The sequence below is a fragment of the Ptychodera flava genome, chromosome 17 (genome assembly GCF_041260155.1).
Source record: "Ptychodera flava strain L36383 chromosome 17, AS_Pfla_20210202, whole genome shotgun sequence".
In the NCBI taxonomy this organism is placed as follows: domain Eukaryota; kingdom Metazoa; phylum Hemichordata; class Enteropneusta; family Ptychoderidae; genus Ptychodera; species Ptychodera flava.
The window spans coordinates 22,667,847-22,689,172 of NC_091944.1; the positions used below are offsets into that span (position 1 = coordinate 22,667,847).

A 21,326-nucleotide genomic window follows, 5' to 3' on the forward strand; every position below is an offset into this window, starting at 1 on the left:
GTTGCACTGAAATTTTGGTGGGAAAAATTACAGCACTCAAAGAGTTAAAGAAACCAAGTTACATTCACATGTACCTACTTTTAATTGATGAAGTGTGAAAGGTAAAGGGTTTTTCCATTATATGAAAATGTACCTCCATTATTTAAGCTACATAACCCTAATATGTTTACAGGCACACTGCATGTACATACATGTACACATGAGAAATTATCTGGAGCTATCAATAAGATTTTCAGATTAAGCGAAACCCTATGACCACCACACACCATTGAAATGGTATTTTCTGCCCCAAGACTAAGGCAAGGCACTCATGGCAAAAAGCCATTGAGTGCTGTGATTTTTCCAACTAAAATTTTAGTGCAACATTTCACTTATTTTTATGAATCTTTCTGTTATTTTTTTTTATAATTTTTGACCAAATGGACTTCAATGTTCAAAAGGTTGAACCTTTTAGAAGCAAGCAAATCTTCAAATAAGTACAAAGTTATTTTTTGGAGCCTATGAATCAACGAGCATGTTTATTCTATGATGCATTTTGACAGGAAATTCTTCACATCACCAGGCACATAGAACAACTTAAAAGTATACTGAGGGCACTTGGGAACTATGTGATCTTGTTGCATGGCCATTCACATACATGTACCAATCTATGATTGTGGACTAATGGCATTTTAATAGAAAACTACACTGCATACAAATGAAAATGATGTACATGCATGTTATTGATCACTAGATGTCAGGGCTGTCAATTATAGCCGGTCACCGGCGGCAAATCGCCGTCTGACACAGGTCTTGCCGCCGCCTGTTTTCCCTATTCAAGGCCTGCAATAATGATCTTTACACACGTTATGAATTCTTTCCTGTCCAAATTCTACCGTTGGCTGCGCTGTGCTACAGAGGCGCAGCCCCTAAGGCTCGTTGGTAGCCGATTTCTGATTGGTTTTAATCGGTACTGTCAAAAAGCTTTACGTGTTCTGATTGGTTTTCGGACGTACACGATTGATATGGCTACGAAAGTCGACAGCCTCGTTGGATTTATGGGTCCAAAAAAGACCCCCGAGAGGCTCACACTAGCTCTGGATATAAAAGTAATGTCAATATTTGTAAATCATTTTATTTTCCTGAGGAATTTCAGTGATCGGGGTTTCAATCCATCAATGGTATAGCAGCATGCAATGCAGATTTCACGCCGCGTCTGAGCAAAATGCCATAGCATTACGTGTATTTAGCGACTGGAATTTTTGATTTGTTTTCCCGTTTGCAGATCGTGAACGCTCTTTACAATGAGTAAGAATCGTTTACTCAACGCAAAACAAACTTTGTGGGGATTGACATAAATTTAGTGAGTTTTGACTACCACTGAATTTGTTTGCACCAAGCCGCCGTTCTATGAAATGTATTCATACGGTAGTACATGCTGTGTACTGTGATTGTTTCGAAGGCCCGAGTATTGAAGTTTGATAAATATTTTCCGACATCCGAAATCTTTCCTCAAAAGCAAATATCGGTATTCCGATCCTTCAAAATCATTTACCAAGACCAACATTTTTTAATGTTTAGGCAATCACAAATGTAGCTAGGCTTGACTATATACTTTCGCGGTATCTTGCATGTACGTGTGGCGCGGCGGTAAACCATGTTTTGGATATGGATATAACATGCATGTAGTGAGCCTACCCACTTGGCAGGCGTGGGTTTCGACAAAACTCTGACTATTGTGAGGGATATCAGAATAGATACTATGATAGTCATCAGGAGAAAATATTTGATCGTTAACTTTCACGCGCAAGGATTTACTACGTAAATAAATCAACATACTCTCAATCTTGTCAACTGAGAGGCCGACGGACAACGAAGGCACACAATTTCATTAGTGGATGTAAACTTGAGTATTGTAATTGTTTGTATGACGTAGCGTCTACTCAAATTGTCTCTGGTAATGGTCTCGTATTTACCCCATTACATTTGTAAATTTTCACACTGGAAATTCATAGCCGGTAACTCTGAGGAGAGGTCTTGAAACAGACAAAATAAAATTACAGCAGTATCAACCAGACGCAGATCGGAATCAGTTTTACAGTGGGGACAAGATTTTTTTAGATTCTAATACGATTAGCTGTTTTTGAATGGGAACGTATTACAATTATTGAATTACTTTCTGCAGATGTTGTTTCTTAAGAAATAGTTTCTGCAGGTGTAGTTTCTAAAGCTACATCTGAACACGGTCTTTTGTGGAGGGACCGTGATCTGAAGAAATAGTTTTTGCAGATGTGGTTTCTGCTGAAGCTACTGTTTCATCAGCCTGAGAATCACACAATATTGAGGTATTGTCAGCTGGTACTGCTATACTGATACAAGCCTTGGGCTTAGATGAGTACTCCAGTGATTCTGATTATGGTTCAGATTACGATCTTTATTAACCCTTTTCCTGCCAAGTCGGTGAAAATCCGCTTGAAATTCGGTGTAGCTAGAAGCTGAGCAGCCACGGCCGTTATCCTCCTAAGGCGGTGGAAATCGGGCTCCTTTTTGGTACCCCCTTTCCTGCCTAGTCGACGGAACTACGTGTAGCAAACCCTTGCTCACGCTAGGGGTCGTTCGAGGACAGGTTTTGGGCGAGGAACGGCGTTTGCTCTCGAAATGGGTTCACAGGGAGTCCAAGGACAGGGAAAGGTGCAGAAACCTGTCCGCCAGTCCCCCACACCCGAGGGGGGCTGGTTTTTTTTACCGCTTTTTAGCGGACTTGGCAGGATAGCATGGTGACGTTTTCTGGCGGAGTTGGACGTACTTGGCTGCCTGGCACTATAGAGATTGCTGCCGAACTTGACCAACTCGGCAATGCTAATCTAGAAGGCTACCTCTTGCAAACGACTTGGCAGATATGCCGATGGTGCGAGACGAAAGTCACTTATTCAGTTGTGCGTGACTGAAAATGAGAACGTATTTTTGACGGGACGGCTCGACTTGTTCCTCCCATGGAACGGATATGAACGACTCGGAAATACCATTACAAACTGGTGTCCGACGTACTAAGCTGGGCTTCAGCTCTGCAAGTTCAAGCCAGGCAACGTCCTTCACTGCCTTGGCCGTGCCATTCAATGGACGTAGCTTTGGATTTTTTATTTATTCCACCGTCCGAAGTACTGGCTCTGGTTTGCAGGCAAACGTATCCTCTTGCCGATGCATTGGTAACTATGTACGCTGTTTGCGTACAGAGAATTCAAAAGGGCACATGAGGTCAATATGCTACATGTACGGGGATACCGTCTGCATTTAGCAGGGACTGCTTTTGTTATGCAAACCAGCTAGCAGTACAATATGGCTGCCAGCATGTGGACACGTCGATGGCTAGAACAATGGAAGCATATTGCGTTGCACCCGTGCATCGCAAAAGTGAACTGAAGACTTGGGGGTAGTGACTGGTTATCACTGGTTAGCTGCAGCCCAAGCCATGTCGGTACAAACCCGTACCTGACTGAGGACCACTCGATTAAGTCAGTAATGAACGGTAACACTCGTAAGCCAACTCCCAACTGAGCTGGCAAAACTACGTAAGCTGTGCTTCAATGGCTCAGCCATGTCGTTAATACAACGGCAAAAACGTAGTTTTTGTGCTACACTGCCAAGTCGTTGGAGGTACGTATTCAATTGACCCTACCCTGGGGAAACAGGACAGGTTTGACGGTGCTGCTGCACCCCTAGCACGACCCTCAGGGTCTCTGACTAACAGACGAGTGAGGTGATGTTTGTGCCTAGCGGACATACGTAATACTGAAGGAGTTTATTTCCGAAAAAATAAACATGAAACGGCAATAAAATGACGCACTCCCAGGGGCAAACAAAGCCGGTGACCTCAATTTTTTTCTGCAGCAACCCTTGAGCTCCTTCCCCTGTCTACGGGCATGTAGAAATTATCGAAGTCTAACACGTATAAATACGGCTAAAACTACCCTGAAAATGGGCGATTTCTGCCAAAATGCCTGGCAGGATAACATGCAGGAGAGCCAATCTTTTGCAGGCACATATTATGGGGCGGTTTTCTACTGACTTGGGAGAATAACGGACAAGGGCGCTCGGCAGGAAAAGGGTTAAGCAGGTTGTAATTCAACACAATTTGTAGGCAAATAATAATAATAACCTGGTGTATCAATAAACATATAAACTCTGTAATACTTCTGTTTGTCTTCCATAATTCATTTCACAAGATTCAATTTCATGTTACTTTTTATACTTCAGTTATAATAAACTTGACAGTAAATTGCCCTCAAAAGTGCCACCACTGGCCACCAATTGAAGATGAATAATTAGAAAAGCTTCAGCTTCAGGAGGGGGGACACCCCCCTCCTGGCCTCCCCCCGCATGCGCTTGCGCGCACGCCTTGCTCCGCTTCGCTCCGCACAAGGCTGTACCCTCCTGTTCTTTCACTTGTACCCTTCTATTCTGAAAAACATTGACAGCCCTGAGATGTATCCATAGACTCTTCTTTCGAGGGTCTATGATGCATCCTGCATCTCATGATTTGTGCTCTGATAATCTCTGTCTTGTATGTTTGTTTGTTTGTTAATGTCTCCAACTGTATTACTTGGCTCACCTTCACTTTTCACTGCCACTTCTTTCCTCTCTGTGTCAGCTCTACGTGTAATTTTACTGTCTGTCACTGACACTCCTTTCTTCCCTTCTTCACTTTTAGCCACTCCAGCCATTGCCTGGGCAAAGAGGCTGACTTTTCTCTTCGTTTTCTTGGGAGAGGTTTCACCAAATGTCTCTAGTGAACTGAGGTCGTCGGCCTGGATGCCTTCCTCATAGCTGTCCTGTGGTAGTTCGCGCTGTGGTTGGGACTGTCCCTGCCGGCTCGTCCCAAACAGGGCTTTCCTCGGACTTAATGCCGTCACGGATTCGGATTCAACCTTGGAAACTCTACTGCCAAACCCTGCAGGCTCTCCCCTGTTCTCACTGCTGTCATCTTCACCATATATTTCATGATAAGGAGGTGGGTCTCCCTTTGGGAACTCTCGATACTGGGCTGCCTGTGCCTGCCTTGGATCTGAACATTAAACCAGTCATTATTTATATTTTATTAATTGACAAAACATGCAAGACTGCTAAGTCTGCCACTTGCAGGCAGTATTTGAAGCAACTTATTCTGTATATTTAAGAAGAAAGTATGCAACCTACATTACATCAGTCATTATGTAAGGACTGTATGCATCTCATCATCATCATTTGTTTGTTATAAAATTCATCGCAACTCACATACCATTTGATTTGATCATACATGTACATATTAATGCAATTAGCTTGTGTTGAGTTCTTTGCAAAACCAATTGCAATCATGGATTTTGTAGAAAGTAGTGCTGTGGTCCAGTGTGGGAGGAAACAAAAACAAAATGTGTAAATTTTGGAAACGGGTATGGCTGGAGAGCCGAGTAAGAAATTGCTAAACTGGAATTTGAATATTAAGGGATACATGGTTGATATACAGTATTGACATAAGTACACAAACATTGTATTCTACGATCAGATGACGTTCTATTCTAAGGTGACGACCAATCATAAAACCCGCGGGAAAAACTGCAATACCGCGCACAAGCTAAAAACTTGCCTCTTTTGTATCCACCGCCTCTACCCCATTGTTTTGTCTTTCTTGCTGATCCTACTGACAGTCTTCTGACAGCCTGTTTCTTCTGCAATGGTGAGACAATACAATACGATAAAGAAACATAGGGCCAAAGTCCCTGAAGCTACTATAGACATGGATACAAAATTAAGTATTTCCTGACTGTATGAAATTATCTCACTAAGGTCATCCTAGGGACATGTAAACCAAATATTAAAGCTGTCTGACCAGCGGTTTTGAAAAAACAAGCGACTCAACAGTTGACAGAGCTCTGCTGTGTTATGTAGAGAATAACCTTTTGTGACACATGTATTGATGAAGAAGATGGATACTGATAGCTCATTTCAGGATGGCCTGACCAAAAATGGAAAATAATTCCGTAAAAATACAGATTTGCATATTTCATCAGACTACCGTATATTAGTCTATAATAGCAAATAAACGAGAGTTAATTGCATTCTAATTAAAGTAAACAAGACTTGCTTAAATCAAGATTTACGTCATAAAACAACAGCATATCTGTCAGGTTATAAAGAATCTTGAGCTGGTTATCTTTTAACATCAGTATTTTCATCCTAATAACCAAGCACATTTTAACTTTCAAATTAACACTGTAAGTAAGTTCTGTTGAATAAGTTGAGACTGTACATACTCAGAGAAAGCACACTGAAGAGACAAATGTTTGAAACATAAGAAGTTCAAGGTCATCAAAAGCATTATAAGGAATCATGTTACTCTTTCATTGCACTGTTTACACAGATTGCATAAGTGCTATAAATAGCACATGAGGAATCTTACAGCCCAGCTTTACCATAAAAACCCCATCACTTTGACCACTCTTTTAATTGACCACTCTATTTTTTTCCTCAAAAAGTAATCTTATTTTATCCTTACCAAGTCAACCATAAATGGAAATTAGAACTTTCTCTATCTCTATTTATTTGACCACCCTATCATGACAAACTATTATGAGCAATTTCTTTTAGATAACATAAATGGTGGTTCAGAATATATCAAAGTTGGGATTCAAGAAAGTTGCGTTTACATGTTTTAATCCTCCAAGATGGTAAGCATTTCACTATAAACTGTCAAAAAAAGTTGAACTTTCTGATAATTCCACACTAAAATTATTTTGGCTTTGATGATTTCCTAATTAATTCAATTATTTAAAATCATATTAATTATTTTTTTCTGGGTGAATTGATAGGGTTTATACAGTACAAGAGTTCCATACAATGTAAGTCAAATTTTGGCCAAAAATGACAAAAAAAATTCCTTAAAAATACACATTTGCATATTTCATCACAATTTGAACAAATCTAAGTTTGGTTATCCCTAGGGACCTGTATACCAAATAACAAACAGGGCTCTCCCTAAGTCATCAAAATGATTAGCCAACTGATTAGCCAAATCAAAAATTTTGTAGCCACTTTAAGCAACTTTTAGCCAGTTTATGATCTCAAGCGTAGCAATTACAGCTTTCTCGGCATTCAGGTGTTCCTAATTTTACAAATCAAGATGTTTTGTATGATATTCCTGATAGTTTTTACATTAAAGATATATTTGTTCAGTTTTTATTGAATAATCTGGGTTTTTATGACATATCCAGGATAGAAATACTTTTTCATTTCAGATGTTAAAGTTTTATCACCAGAAATAAAATAAGCTACAATTGAATTCTAAAAATCTGATAGCAAAGTGAAGTGTATATTACAACAGGTAGAGAACATTTCTGCGGCATTCATTTAGTGTTCACAGTATGATAGCTTGTCATAAGCTACAAGCATCTCATGCAGCAAATTTATGCAGTCTTCCATAACCAAAATGTTTTAGCCACAAGAATAAAAAAATGGTGCAGAAGAAAGCATTTAGTAGCACACTGGCAGTGTACATATGATTGGCCCCAGTGTTACTAGTATGTCATATTAGTTGTGATCAAGCAGGATGAATAGCATATTGAGTATGAGTATTTTTCTTGAGACCAAAGGGTTTGGCAAAACATAACTCTGGTAAAACAAAACACAATGATATATGTTCATTTAAATTACTCACTGCTTGAGAGTGTACATTGTTTAAATGACTATGATAACATTTTAGCACAAATATATTTTCATTTGATATTTTGATATCATCAAGAAATGCTTGTGATGTTCACTTCTATATCATTAAACTGGTGGAATCTGCAAAAATATTAAAATAATTCAGAATCACATAATTTCTTCTATAAGTTATAGCAGTTTGAAATAGACCGAATTAATAATTTGTTGCTTTAATGTTTACATGCCAAATTGCAATTCACAAACTTGACGATTTGATAATGGATATGCTTACTGTAATTACTGTTGACAATGTCCCTTTGCGATGAACGGTAATTTGAAACTGACAGTCAAGCTGAATGCCGTTTAAATTTGAAGGCACCAAAATTACCTTTTACCTATTGGACCACCCTAGGTGGCTCTTTTGAACCATAATTGTACACTTAAGGGGTCTTCATGCATGACATCACATGATGAGATGACCTAGACTTGACCTTTCAGAAAACCTCAGTTTTTCTCCTCTTCCTTTGTATTATTACTCCGTTTGTGAAAGTTTCCTTTGAAATTATGGTTTTTACTATCAAACTGAGTAGTTGCAGGCCAAATATTGATTCTAGCAAAGCAGGTAAAACTTCTGATAGACTGAACGGGACTCACGGAGGCAAAGCAAAGCCTCTGTGTACTGCAGACGGAACAGCAACAATGTTTGTTTTACGTACCAGGGAATTTGTAACTTTGTAGAAAGGCGGGTGAAGTGTTTCAATACATTGCAACTTTGTATGAAGGAGGGTAAACTGTTTCAACATCTTACAACTTTGTTATTGTTTTAATAGCTGTGGTTTTTTGTTGAGTTGGCACCAGGGCCGGGCAGTAAAACTTCATTAGCCACTATGTTCGCCAAACTGGAATTTTTGTAGCCATTTTTAACTTTCTTTCGCATTTGGCTAATTGGCGATCGGGTAGCGGGAGCCCTGACAAAGCTGTCTGACCAGCGGTTATGAAAAAGAAGATTTTTTACAAAAAACACCTTTTTTGGCATTAATTTGCCTATTTTCAACAATATCAAAAAATTAAAAAAAATAGTTTCTCAAAATCATATTTTTCACCTACACAACAAATATCAAATCAGTAAGTACTGCGGTTCTCAAGATATTTGAGTGGACGGACGCCTCACAAACGGACATACATACATACATACATACATACAGACTGACGCCGGACGGATACCCATCCCAATAGCTTCTATAGACTATAGTCTATAGTAGCTAAAAAACTACATGTTGGGGTTGATAAGTGTTCCATGTAGTCTGAGTCACTGCATAGAAGTTGGATAATGCCTCGAACAGTGAGTCTTCCCCTCTCACATACTGTAGTCAAAATAGTGCAGTGATTGGGAAGGGGAGAGGGAAAACCTATATGGAAGAAATGTTTACTGTTTCGATGTACTACTTCTTTTTTCCATGTAAAAAGAAGTTATTACTCAATGAAAAAGGACTGGAAATACCAAATCGACGATAACAGTACAACTGGGCCACCATCTCTTCGAAGGAGAAATACTGTACACTCAGTGTGACAATTTTCGGACAGGGTAGTAAATTTCGCCCAAAGTCGTTTCGTAAATGACCAGCAATACGAAATCTTATTCCCATACCTTTCGAAACTTTATTGTGGTTATCCTCAAACTCAGATGACACGACGGGAGTGATATTTCGGGGTCAAAGTTGCCAAAGTTTTGACCCCATGTTGACGGCGTAGTAATCGGACTGCAATCCCAGAAATCGGACGTCGTGTTTGGAATGTGATTAGGAGCCAAGTATTGATAATTTGAAACTTCAAACCACCGATTTTTAATTTCGATGTGTTTAGAAACTGTATATAAGAATATTTCATGATAATTAGTTATGTTTAATCAATGGACGACTCAACTATATTTCGACGTGTATAGCGCTTAGATATCGGACACAGGCTGTCTCTGTGTGTGTTGCTTTCGGCACCTTGTATCGTACCGTGTGGCTAACTTCGCTAAGTTTGTTGAGTGAGTCTTATAATTGTTTCCATTGCATATTTTGTTTGTATTAGAATCGCATAGGCATTCTTTAATAAAAATAGCGAGTATATTTCATCGTATGGAATTATTTACCTGTCAAGCTTTTACGCGGTAAGTCACTTACTACGTTCACACGATTACGCTAAATATTTTCTGTCCGAAAACTTGTACACTTCTTACGTTCATTAAATGTACTTTTTTCTCGAAACAACTGCGCAGTTTTCGTTAAAACTACATGCAATCGTAGCGAACAATGGAAAGAATATTTTCAACATCATTATTCTCCCCCACATTCAAAATCCAATGCTAAATCAGGACTTTAGTCAAAATTTCAGTTACTTTGACCTGACGGCAGTATGTTGATAGTATCACTGATGCAGTGTCAGACGACAATTTGTTACCGCCGCTCGCAGTGCCCTCAGTAGCTTCTACCAAAAAAAACTATCAAAAACGGGACAACAATGTCACCTGACCTAATATGAGGTCACATGACCTGTAAAACTCTGTCGATACGGAGCGAAGTGAGTGTAACTAACAGCATATCACTAAATGTCCGAAAACTGAGGTCGTCCGAAAACTGTCACACTGAGTGTAGTTCTAGTCCTACAAGTTTTGAAATTTTGTGTACATTTGCATAAAAGAAAGGGAAATTACATAGTTCTATACCTTTTTCTGTCCAAACTGGCTAAGACTCATTGCAAATCACTCGTCTGATACCTAGTTATAGATCAAAACATGTGCAAGCCACCGCGCAATTTGTGGCAATTGCAACGCATGTTGTTTTCCCTCTTCTTGATCTGACAGTGAGGTGTGTTATTTCTGGTGATTACATTCGAATGTACAATAAAAGAGAAATACATTTTAAGAAATCTTACGGATAATGTTGAAGAATATTTTATCAGTAGAGTGAACTATATAAACCCCTCTTTACAAAAAGAACCATTTGAGTTAATTATATTATCTTTATCATTTATTTTCTTTGGTTTATACGAGTGACCATTAAAGTCGAATACACAATCTACGAATAAGAACCCTCCTTACAGTAGTGAATAAAGTTCTGTTGTTGTACGGCACATGCACATGCAGTTCCTCTAGCACTGGTAGCCCTGCCGTCTTATAAAAATGCGTTAAAATACCTGTACAATGGTAATCTGTAGGTATTACTTGGAAGGACGCTGTCGATACGGCAATCAATGCCGGTTCGAGCATCCGTCAAAAGACCAAGGTAAGTAGTTGCTTTCGTTCCGTGGCCCACATCTTTCGCTTCCTCAGCGATTTTGAGTGATGGGCTACAGAACTGCAGCAAGCACAAGACTAGTGGCAGGAATTTATTTCCCATAGGCCACCAAAGTACCTGTGAGCTACATTTTCTTTCGTTTTACATGAATCAGCGATACAAATCCTGTTGACTGAGAGAGATAGACCAATGTCAACTCGAGTACTGATTTTAGAGTTCGTGATGAAAAATAGCGCCCCCAGTAGGGTTTTTGCAGAAATTCGTGCTTCTTCCCACGATTTCCATGGGCCTATATTACCATTTATACCACAGAATACTACTCAACAGTCTGCATTTTTATTCCAGCAGACAATGGATGGCCTGTGCGGAAATGTTTCAGGTCCAAGCTCCAACCAAATGAGAATCGCTGCAGCTACTGCAGTGTCAAAACTAAAAGGTTACTCAAAGTGAAGTGCTGGTCTTGTTGCAGCTTTCCAGTGCATGCAATATCATTTGTACAGAGCCAACAGCATTGTGTGTTCCCAGCATTGCCCCACCCAATAACGCCAGAATCTCTGTACTTCATTGTATTGCGTTCAAATGTTGCTCATACATGTAACTTAAAAGGTCCTCAATAGACTTATCCACAGTATCTCAGAAACTGAATTACGCTGCATTCTTCATCACATACTCTTCATTCATCGGATAAATGCCTTCTGCACGCATCCAGATGGAATCTTACTTCCTACAGTCGCCACTTATTCTTCTCAGCAGCTCTTGTCCTTTGGAATCTCTACCCTTTGACATCAAACCTCTCCAAAAGTCAACACTTTCAGTATTAAATAAGACAATTCAGAGAGTATTTTCATCCTCCTAATCACTGGAAGTGCCTCTTAGCATTGTATACCTTTGATATTAGGCCCTATATAGATTTGTTAGATGATAGATAGCCTTACATGTTGCTGTGTGAACAGGTCTGTGTGTCGTCACTAGTTATAGTTTCAGTACCAGCTGTAAAGGAGACCTGCTCATTGAGCTATTCAGGGCCACATTAGACTGAAAGATCCGTCACTCAAGGAAACTGTCTATGTTCCCCTCCTAGGGGGTAGTGTAAAGAGCGCCCTCGAGTGACGGATCTTTCAGTTCAGGGCCACATATGCAAGCTCTGATCATCTGCTCTATGTCTCGCCGCGGTGCCGTGTCTCACAACTTTCCCAGGTGGTTTTGTTGGGCTTTGCCCCCTTCGCCACCATACAAAATCACTGTGGAAAGTTATGGGCTACCTAAACACATTAATTTTATGGTGTAACTTGAAGGCAGAGCCACATGTAGATGGAGTTGTAGTCACAAACACCTTTGTATTGTTATTTTACGCTGTGTTATTGCCCATGCTGCATTGGTGGACTACTGTAAATGCCATTGTTCATTTATTCACATTGATTTGTTTTTGCTATTTTTACTGATAGACAGTGATTACACAGTGAAACAAATTCTTTTGTTTCATGGACAAATCCGCAAATTTAAGTCCCACAGAAAATGTCTCAAACATCAAAATAATGAAATTAAAATCCTGAGAAAATTATGATTTTAGGGTATACATCTTCATGCAATGATATTATGACATATATGGTTACTGAAACAGTGAAAGCACAGTTCAGAGCAGTAGTGGGCACAATTACAGAAGTGGTATTCACAATACATTGCAGTTAGTACAGCCATTACGGAATACTGTGCTTTGTGTATGGCAGATATGACGTCATCAGTTTGTGGCGATACCATTTCTGTAATGGTGCCTAGTAGTGTTCATGTGTGACTGGACACACAATTCTCATAGTCAAAGATAATGGTCAACTCCAGTATGTTAACTCACATCAGGTTCATGAATACACATTGCACATTCACAACGTCACGTTGTATCAAATTATCCACCCAGGAAATTTTGTGCATGCCATTCACTGTCTTCTATGGAAATGATAACACCCATCATATTTAAATATCAATATTTTGCAGGATCAGGTTACAATCAGCAATGGAGAGGAGGGGGAGGGGGAGGAGGAGGGAGGAATCCCAACCAATGGACCAGGAGGGTTGGATTTTCGGAGCCGTTTCCTCAAAACCAGAATCGCTTTGCCCCGTTGGCATCTCAACAAACTGGAACCATTGACAAGACTCAAATTTTGTAAGTGTCTTTCATCTGATGGGATAATACTTGTACATCTGTTAATAGAATTGTTGACAGGGCTGTACTTGTGTCAATTCATGAAAATGGATAGTCAATATTGATGACAATTAAGTAGCATGTGAGGAACAGCCAAAATTAAACAGGTAGTACATGCAAAATTCTTTTGTTCTCGATGGCAGATGTATCAAATTAGGGAGTATGAGGCAGCACACTCAGGTCAGAAGAAGAATGTCCAGCCATAGACAGCAGAAAGCAATTCTTCTCCTGGCTAGGGCCTAGCTCACAGAAATGTTGTCATTTAGTCTAAATGGTTTGTCACTATTGTGAAAGTATGCCACACATATACCAGTACATGTACATTCACAGAAAGTGTCAACCTTATGAAATTCCAAATTCAACCATGCTACTGCCATTTTACTTTTAATGGCTGAACAGTGTCATTTGCGTTTGAATAAAAATCTCAGTATCATATGTTTTAAGTACTTTTTCCAGCTCTCTCTACCTTCGTTATAAAAATTACTGTCATCAAAATGCCTGAACATTTCTTCATATTGCGCTCTGACTTTTCATGTTAATGTTATTTCATCTTTAATTTTGAATGAGTGACAAAGATGTGTTTCTTTCTCTCCTTACAGAGAGACAATGAAAAGGGACATGGAAGAGTGGGAAAGTTCCAACATGTGGATATTTTCATCCTACTCACTCAGCAAAACACAGAAAACCCTTCCAGGTAAGATACATGTACCTGTCCTGCTTATCCCAATGGCAATATCTTTACAGGTCGAAATCACTTCCACAAAATGGATGAAGTTATGGTGGTGTTTACATGTATTTAACTGGTAAAGGCAATTTGGCATTTCATATACATAATTACCCACATTAAACATTTGCAAATCAAGGATAAATAATCATAATGTTATGGTAACTCCAATTTTTGCCAATACAGTGTCAATCATGCATGTTGAGCCCAGCCTTAATGGTTCTACATCCCTTATATAGCATAAAGCCTACTTTCTTTCTTTTACCCACCATTTATTCCATTAACTCACTGACAGCTGTTTGGTCGTTTCACTCCCATTTGACTGTGTTGTCTCCAATTAAGAGACCACAACATTTGAATTTTGTAGAATGAGTGAGAATAACCCATACTTGCCAATGTTTTCATTGAAATTTCTGTCTGAAAATACTTCTCAGAAACTCCACTATAGGAGGTTTCCTAGTTGATATTTCGTTTCACTGATATACTGCTCCCAATAGGTATGGACGATGTGTCACCAGAGGAACTCAGATACTACACGTATGAAGCCAAGAGACTGGGAAAGTTCCCGCAATATGTAAGTATGGATGTTTGCTGTTGATTGCTGATTTCTAGCTGATTTCTAGCTGCTCTACATGTACAGTAAGTGTAGATTGTCTATAGATGGATCAGAATGATGTAACGAGTGGGATGGTGAATCTCAGAGATATGTACCCTCGTATTGGATTCACTTAAGAAATGGCCCATCTAACCATCACTTTGGGTCGATGCTTTATTAAGTTAGAATGGGCTTCGCTCGAGGGCAAGTATTGGGACTCTCAAACTTTTACAATTCTTTTCTGATCTACCACTTATGTGGATTCATTTTAAAGCTCTTGGTGTAAGAACAATTTTTACCGTCTTAGTTTTTCGAAAATCGAAAATTTTATTTTTCTCCGTAGAGATAACACAGCGATGGCGACCATTTTGAATTTCAAATATCTGCAAGTCTTGTGTAATTTGTTTCACTAGTACCAATTTGAACAGTGACACCCTATTTTTATTCCTGATTTTGAAAGAGACTGAAAGATTCCTTAAGGTAGAACGCACCTCGGGGACAGACATTCGGACTCTCAAACTTTTACAGTTCTCTTCTGATATACCACATGTGGGGGTTCATGTTAAAGCTCTTGGTGAAAGAAAACTTTTCACCGGCTTAGTTTTTCGAAATTCGAAAATTTTTATTTTTCGCCATAGAGTTAACACAGGGATGGCGGCCATTTTGAATTTCTGATAACGGTAAATCTTGGGTTATTTGTTTCTCTAGTACCAAAATTTGCACGGTGACCCCCTATTTTTATTCTTGATTTTGAAAGAGAATGATTGAAAGATTCCTTGAGGAAAGTTAGAGCAAAAGTTTAAGTCTTTCACTTTCGAGGTGCATATTACCTTAACCCTTTGAACCCGGCTCGGACATAAATTTCCGATGACGTCATAGAGTACCAGGGGGTCAGGGTGCAAAGGGTTAAGGGGAAAGTTTGAGCAAGAGAGTTTGAGCCTTTCACTTTCAAGGTGCATTCTACCTTAAGCACCATAGGAATGTGATCTTCAGTATAAAAGTACTTCAGTGTAGATGGAAAAATGATTATAAAATTTGGTATTTGATAAAATACTGGCTGATTCCATCGTAATTCTTGTTCAGAGAAGTACTGTCATCTTTTTCCCTTCACCCAAAGGAACAAAATATCATTCAAGCAGCTAATAACGTCCAGCGGCAATGGAATGACTTGAAGACTCCTGATCCTCAGCTCAAGACTAATGTGGTAAGTGACGCCATCTCATGGTGTGTATAGGGAATCTAGATTCATTTATGGCATGATGATTGCAATATTACACTCTGAGCTCATTTGAAAGTAAGTTGTCGTATTGGTGTAATGGCATATTCACAGTACATGGTATATATTTTCTCTTTTTTTGAACACAAAACACCATCACTCTTCCACCATCCTGATGGTCCACCATTTTGATCAATGATAAGCAGGGCAGCTTTGGTTTCACTGAGATAAAAAAATGGAATCATAATGACTCTGAATAGAAAGCACTGATGGCTTGAGGTTGGAATAATCATTAGAACAATGATCACATGCACACCTGAGACAGCATACAACCCTTTAAAGGGCCAGTTGTTTACTTTGTTTTGTATGCCTATAGCAAGTTTTTATTCTACTCCCTCGAGCATTATTAATTTAATTAATAATGACTTATTAATTTGACCAGAAAAAAATCATTAGGATTTTAAATAGTTGAGTTATTAGAAAGTCATCAAAGCCAAATTAATTTTAGGGTCAAATTATTAGGGATTTCGAGATTTTTTGACAGCTCATAAGTGATACTAGTATGCTTACCATCTTGATTGATTGAAACATATAAAGGTGACTTTCCTGAAATCCCGACTTAGATATTCTGTGCTGTACATTGTATTATTCTGTGAATTTTGTCAAAAATAAAATGTTCAAAACAGCTTATCATGATTGGTTGGTCAATTATTAAAGATTGAGAAAGTCCCAATTTCCATCCCTGGTCGATTTGATTATGGTAAAATAACATTATGTTATGAGGAAAAAAATAGGGTGGTCGAATTATTAGAGTGGTCGAATTTAGGGTTTATGGTATTCAGTTTGTCAATACAGCATCTTCATGTGTTAAATGCATTGTTATTGTTCACATTCAAATTCAAGTCAGGACCAGAATTCACTTGTCAACAATAACAATGCAGTTTACAGATGTACAGCCTTAGTTGACAAGCTGATGTCATGCATCTCAATATGCTTTGAGAAGTAGAACAAGAAACTGTTGTGAAAAATCCATCAAAAGTTACAGCTACTGTCTCTTTACAGTTTTAATAGAGCAAAGTATGAGCAAAATTTTCCAACTTTTATTTTTGCAGTGTGTATCAGGTAAGATTATCAATTGACTGATAGGCAGACTAACAGAAATACTGTTTTTATTTTCCCTGGCAGATTCAAGTATACCTCGGAAACCACAATGCTCCCACGGTGTTTTCCAACTCAGTGTCAACGCTGGCATTGTTAAATGGCAGGTAGGTGTCTGTTGTAATATTTTGTTGCAAAAAAAAGGAGGAATAAAGAAAAACATACAATTGCTGCGGTAAATGTCATTTCGATCTTTGTTTTGCCATAGAGTTGCAGCATTCAGTCCACTTGAATGTGATGATTGCCTTCCAATAAACTAAAACCATGGACATCCCAGTATTCACATAAATTTATCAATACATCTACACATCAAAAGACTCTTTTCCATATTTCTATAGTCAGGCACAATTCCATTCGTTCTTGTCCAAGTTTTTCATTGAAACTATATGGTAGCAGCTCTCTCCCAAGCTGTCCATTGTCATACCAAACTGATAAGTCTGACGTTCAGAGCCATTGAACTTTCCTGCCGATATCAGTGAATTCACCATTTAGATGGTTCCTGTTGAGGTGTATGACAAAACTTCATTTAGGACTATCAATCGAGACTGAGGGCATGATAAATATATCCTACCTCAATACAGGTCCATGGACCACAAAAAAACTGAATGCTTTTTCTCATCTCTGCGAGTTTAATGGTGTAGTTGTCAAAGACCATTTGACTGGAATGCAGAATACTAGTCCCATGCATTGGACAATTGTACAAATTAAGATAATGCTAGGGGGTTCAGTTGCTTCAAAAAGCTGTTCAAGCTCCCTAAGAGCAGCTGATTGTTTTCATAATGAAGATTGGGTCCAGTGTTTTTCAGATGTATCAACCACTCTGCATGTGTGTGAAGTGCTTGTGATCATGAAAATGAATTGATATTGTGTATTTCATAACTTTCCTTATTTGAAGGTCATATCTGTTCTGAAGAGATCGGAAGCTTAACTATTGACTTTGTTGTGAATACAGAAAAGCATTCACAATTCAGTTGATTTTGCAGTTTGGGTCAAACTCAGCCAATCAAAAACAGTATGAAAGTGGAAGTAGCAAAATCATTAAAGTTACATTGATTTTGTTCGCTTGCTCATCAAATTTTATTCCCTCTCTTTCTAGTACTTCTGACGCTGGACTTAGCAGTATGGGAACTAGCTTGATGGGTCAGACACAGGCAACATCTGGGTTTTTCGGTCAGTCCGTTGGTACCGGGCCATCATCCTCACAATCAACATTTGGAAGTTTTGGACAAACTGGGGCGTCCACTCTTGGCAGTTTTGGCTCTAGTGCTGGGAGTTCAAGCCAACAGTCTTCGTTTGGTGGATTTGGAAAGACAGACACTTCTACGACACCAGCGACGTTTGGAGGCTTTGGTACGCAGACTGGTTCGACGTCTACTTTCGGTAGTTTTGGTAACTCAGCAGGTACAAGTTCATCATCAACATTTGGCAGTTTTGGCAGCACTGGCGTAGCACAATCCGGTTTTGGAGGATTCGGCAGTCAGGACTCTAAGGCTCTTGTTGGAGGAGCTGCGCCATTCGGTGGCTTTGGCACTCCCACGGCAGGAAACACTGGACTGTTCGGTGCGCAACCGACCTCTGGAAGTATTGGGGGGTTTGGGAACGCACAAACTGCTTCTCCAAAAAGCACTTTTGGTGGTTTTGGATCATCTTCCGCTCCACAAACCTCCTTGTTTGCCAGCACAAATGCAGGCCAAAGCCTGATTGGTGCATCACCAGCTGCTGCAAATGTGTCTGGTACACACACGAGTAAACTATACACAGACATCAGCGCCCTCACAGCCCAAGAGAAGGAACAGTTTGAAGCCAAATCATTTACCCTAGGCAAAATACCAACCAGGCCACCTCCCAAAGAATTTATCTGAAGTTAAGTGACTTTGTATACATTTTTAAGAAGAAAACTCTGCATAAAAACCTGTTCTGGAAAAATTTTACGAGATATGCATATCTCTTGATATTTCCACTATAAAAGTGTGCCTATTGTGCACAGAAATGAAGTAAAATTTGTCACAACAATGAAATTTTAAGCCATTCTCCAATCAAGAATCCATCAAGGTGTATCATGTAGTCTTTATTGTCTGGCGAAAATCATTCATGAATTAGACTGACAGCTTTGTGTGAACATGTTTATACAGGACAACAGTTTGTAAAGAAACAGCAAGATGACTGGCATAGTTGTCTTGATGATAAAAATGTTACTTTCACCACAGTAACATTTGCTTTTTGCACTAACCAAATAATACAATGTAGAGCATAATTTGTCTTTGAAAAGCCAGTCTGAAGTGCCAGTAATCTACATTCAGACTACACAAAGACAACTCTATGTAAAAGTACACTAATAACACCTACACTCTACTTTGTACACAATGGAACATATCAATGAAGTTTTACATTTTAAGTGACTTACATGATCTAAAATATCAAGTTACATACTGTAGATTTCTAAATAAAAGTTTTTTTTTATAAAAATCTTTACATATTGCATGGCAACTTTCTCTAAAAATCTTTTCTCTACCACAACCTCCTTACAGTGTCCCTTGTTAAAGTTCTTGTACACAAGGAATGAAATCCATTGTTAAAGCCTAACTTATGTCCTACATAGAGATGATTTCAGAACAATGCCATAGAAAATACATGATGGTATATTACCAGAGATATTGGTACGTCCATTTGGTACATGCACTGATAGTCTGATTTAGATTCAAATTCAAAATTAACGTGTCACATCTGCATGACATCGTTTAGGGGTGGACTGATCATTAGGTATGCTGACATCATTGACAGAATGGTCAATAAGCGTTGAATCATAAAGCCAATGCAAATCTGATATGTAACTGGCAGTTCCCGACATGTTTGAAAATGGCCTGAATTCTCAACGACGCATCTTTATAGCCGAGGCTTTACATATCACACGGCCAAGGGTAGGTAGAGTTGACTTGTCAGATTCTGACTCCAATCTCAGATTCAGATCTCAAAATCAGATCTCAGAAACTTGACATACATCACACTAAAAATTTACATCTCGGAACCCACTCAAACTATCATGTGCAAGAATTTGTGGCATAAAATAAAAATTGAAACATAATTTGATACAGAAAGGCACTGTGTACATTCAAAATCGAACAAATGATCATTTCTATTAGTGAATCTGGAACTTAACTTTGACGATGTTCCTTGAATATAAATAATTATCAATGTTAGCTCAGAGTTCTAGATTTAAGTACACTAGGTCTGAGTCTGAGCATCTGAAGGTCAACTCTACTACTGAGTAAAATTGCTTGTGCACCGATACACGCCAATGTGTGGTATGCATTCTTAATTTTCTTATGCATACCACACAGCAGCCGTCGTATTTTGGTTCACGAGCGACTGTGTTGTAACTTGACATTATATTACTGTGCAACGCTTTAACTGTAACTATAGGCCCTATTTCTGAGGGTCTGTGCTACAACTGCATGAATTTCGCATAAATATTTATCATCATTTAGGATTCCAGTGCAGTTGAGTACTTCGTAGGTATACTATAATGACAAAAATGTTGAATTTTTAACAACATTCATACCATAAATTTTGTAACAACATAATATTTTCACTTTTGTTTATGCCTACTAATACCTTAAGACCCTGTGGTCATAGCTTATCAAACTTATAGCGGTGATGGCAAATTTTTATTTGCATATTACGCTTGGAGTGATTGTCGCCACGTGAGGGCGCCATTGAAATGCAGCTGTTGACGTCATCACAACTTTTCATATTTTCAAAATGTATTAAGGGGACGTGCACCAACTCAGCGTATTTTGCTCATAATCACTTTTTTATTCTAATTGATAAGATTAAAGATTAATTAAGATTAATTGATTAAGATTAAAATATTTGTTGGGTTCACCTCTTAGCACAGACAAGTTTTTTCTCCTTCGTAAGTTGTGTGATAAAGAAGTGTTAATTTATGCGAATGTATGCAATCACCCGTTTTCCTGGCTTCTCTTTTCTCCCAATTTCAAGATTTCCAAAGAATTTACCTCCACTCTGGCTTTCTGAAGTTTTCAAATGTTCTGTAAATGCTATATAAACAAAACGACTATTTTGTTTGGCAATAAAGTTCTTACATTTTGAATAAGAGGCATTTTAATTTTGCTAATCATGTTTTTAATCACTTTTTTAAGTGTCAGTTTTTCAACCCCTGCCATTTTTGAATGAGGATAGATAATGCAAAATAAAATAATCGTTTTTTTTCTACATGTACTCTTGTTTCAAGTGAAATATTACATGTCAGAAAATACTATGAAAATTTTGACTTAAGTCAATGTTTATTGTCAATACCAAAATTGAGTTTTTTTACCCAAAATATACACTCCCCTCATCCTTCAAGTAAACTATTGCTACCATACCAAAGTTTTTTTTGAAAATATATAGTACGATGGCGTTCCTTGTCATCTTAGATAAGAAATTTTCCTTTGAAAAAAACTGTTGGCAATGTGCAGCTCCACCCTAAGTTTCCCAGCAAA

At 38.5% G+C, this 21,326-nt stretch overlaps 2 protein-coding genes across 2 annotated transcripts in view; one reads left to right on the forward strand and one right to left on the reverse strand.

Moving 5' to 3' along the window:
* Positions 1-10,527, reverse strand: part of LOC139115809 (germinal-center associated nuclear protein-like) — a 43,502-nt gene extending 32,975 nt beyond the window's left edge. Inside the window, exons 1-3 of the mRNA XM_070678179.1 lie at positions 10,364-10,527; positions 5,600-5,681; positions 4,589-5,041 (exon numbers count right to left, since the gene is read on the reverse strand). Coding sequence (XP_070534280.1) covers positions 4,589-5,041; positions 5,600-5,681; positions 10,364-10,393 — 565 coding nt within the window. The 5' untranslated portion in view covers positions 10,394-10,527. The remainder of the gene's footprint in view (positions 1-4,588; positions 5,042-5,599; positions 5,682-10,363) is intronic.
* Positions 10,528-10,720: 193 nt separating this feature from the next.
* On the forward strand, positions 10,721-19,292 carry LOC139115810 (nucleoporin NUP42-like). The gene is made up of 7 exons (XM_070678181.1): positions 10,721-10,922; positions 12,924-13,092; positions 13,731-13,825; positions 14,353-14,429; positions 15,568-15,654; positions 16,852-16,931; positions 17,921-19,292. Exons 1-7 carry the CDS (start codon positions 10,841-10,843, stop codon positions 18,684-18,686), a joined length of 1,356 nt encoding a protein of 451 aa, XP_070534282.1. The 5' UTR covers positions 10,721-10,840; the 3' UTR covers positions 18,687-19,292.
* Positions 19,293-21,326: the final 2,034 nt, after the last annotated feature.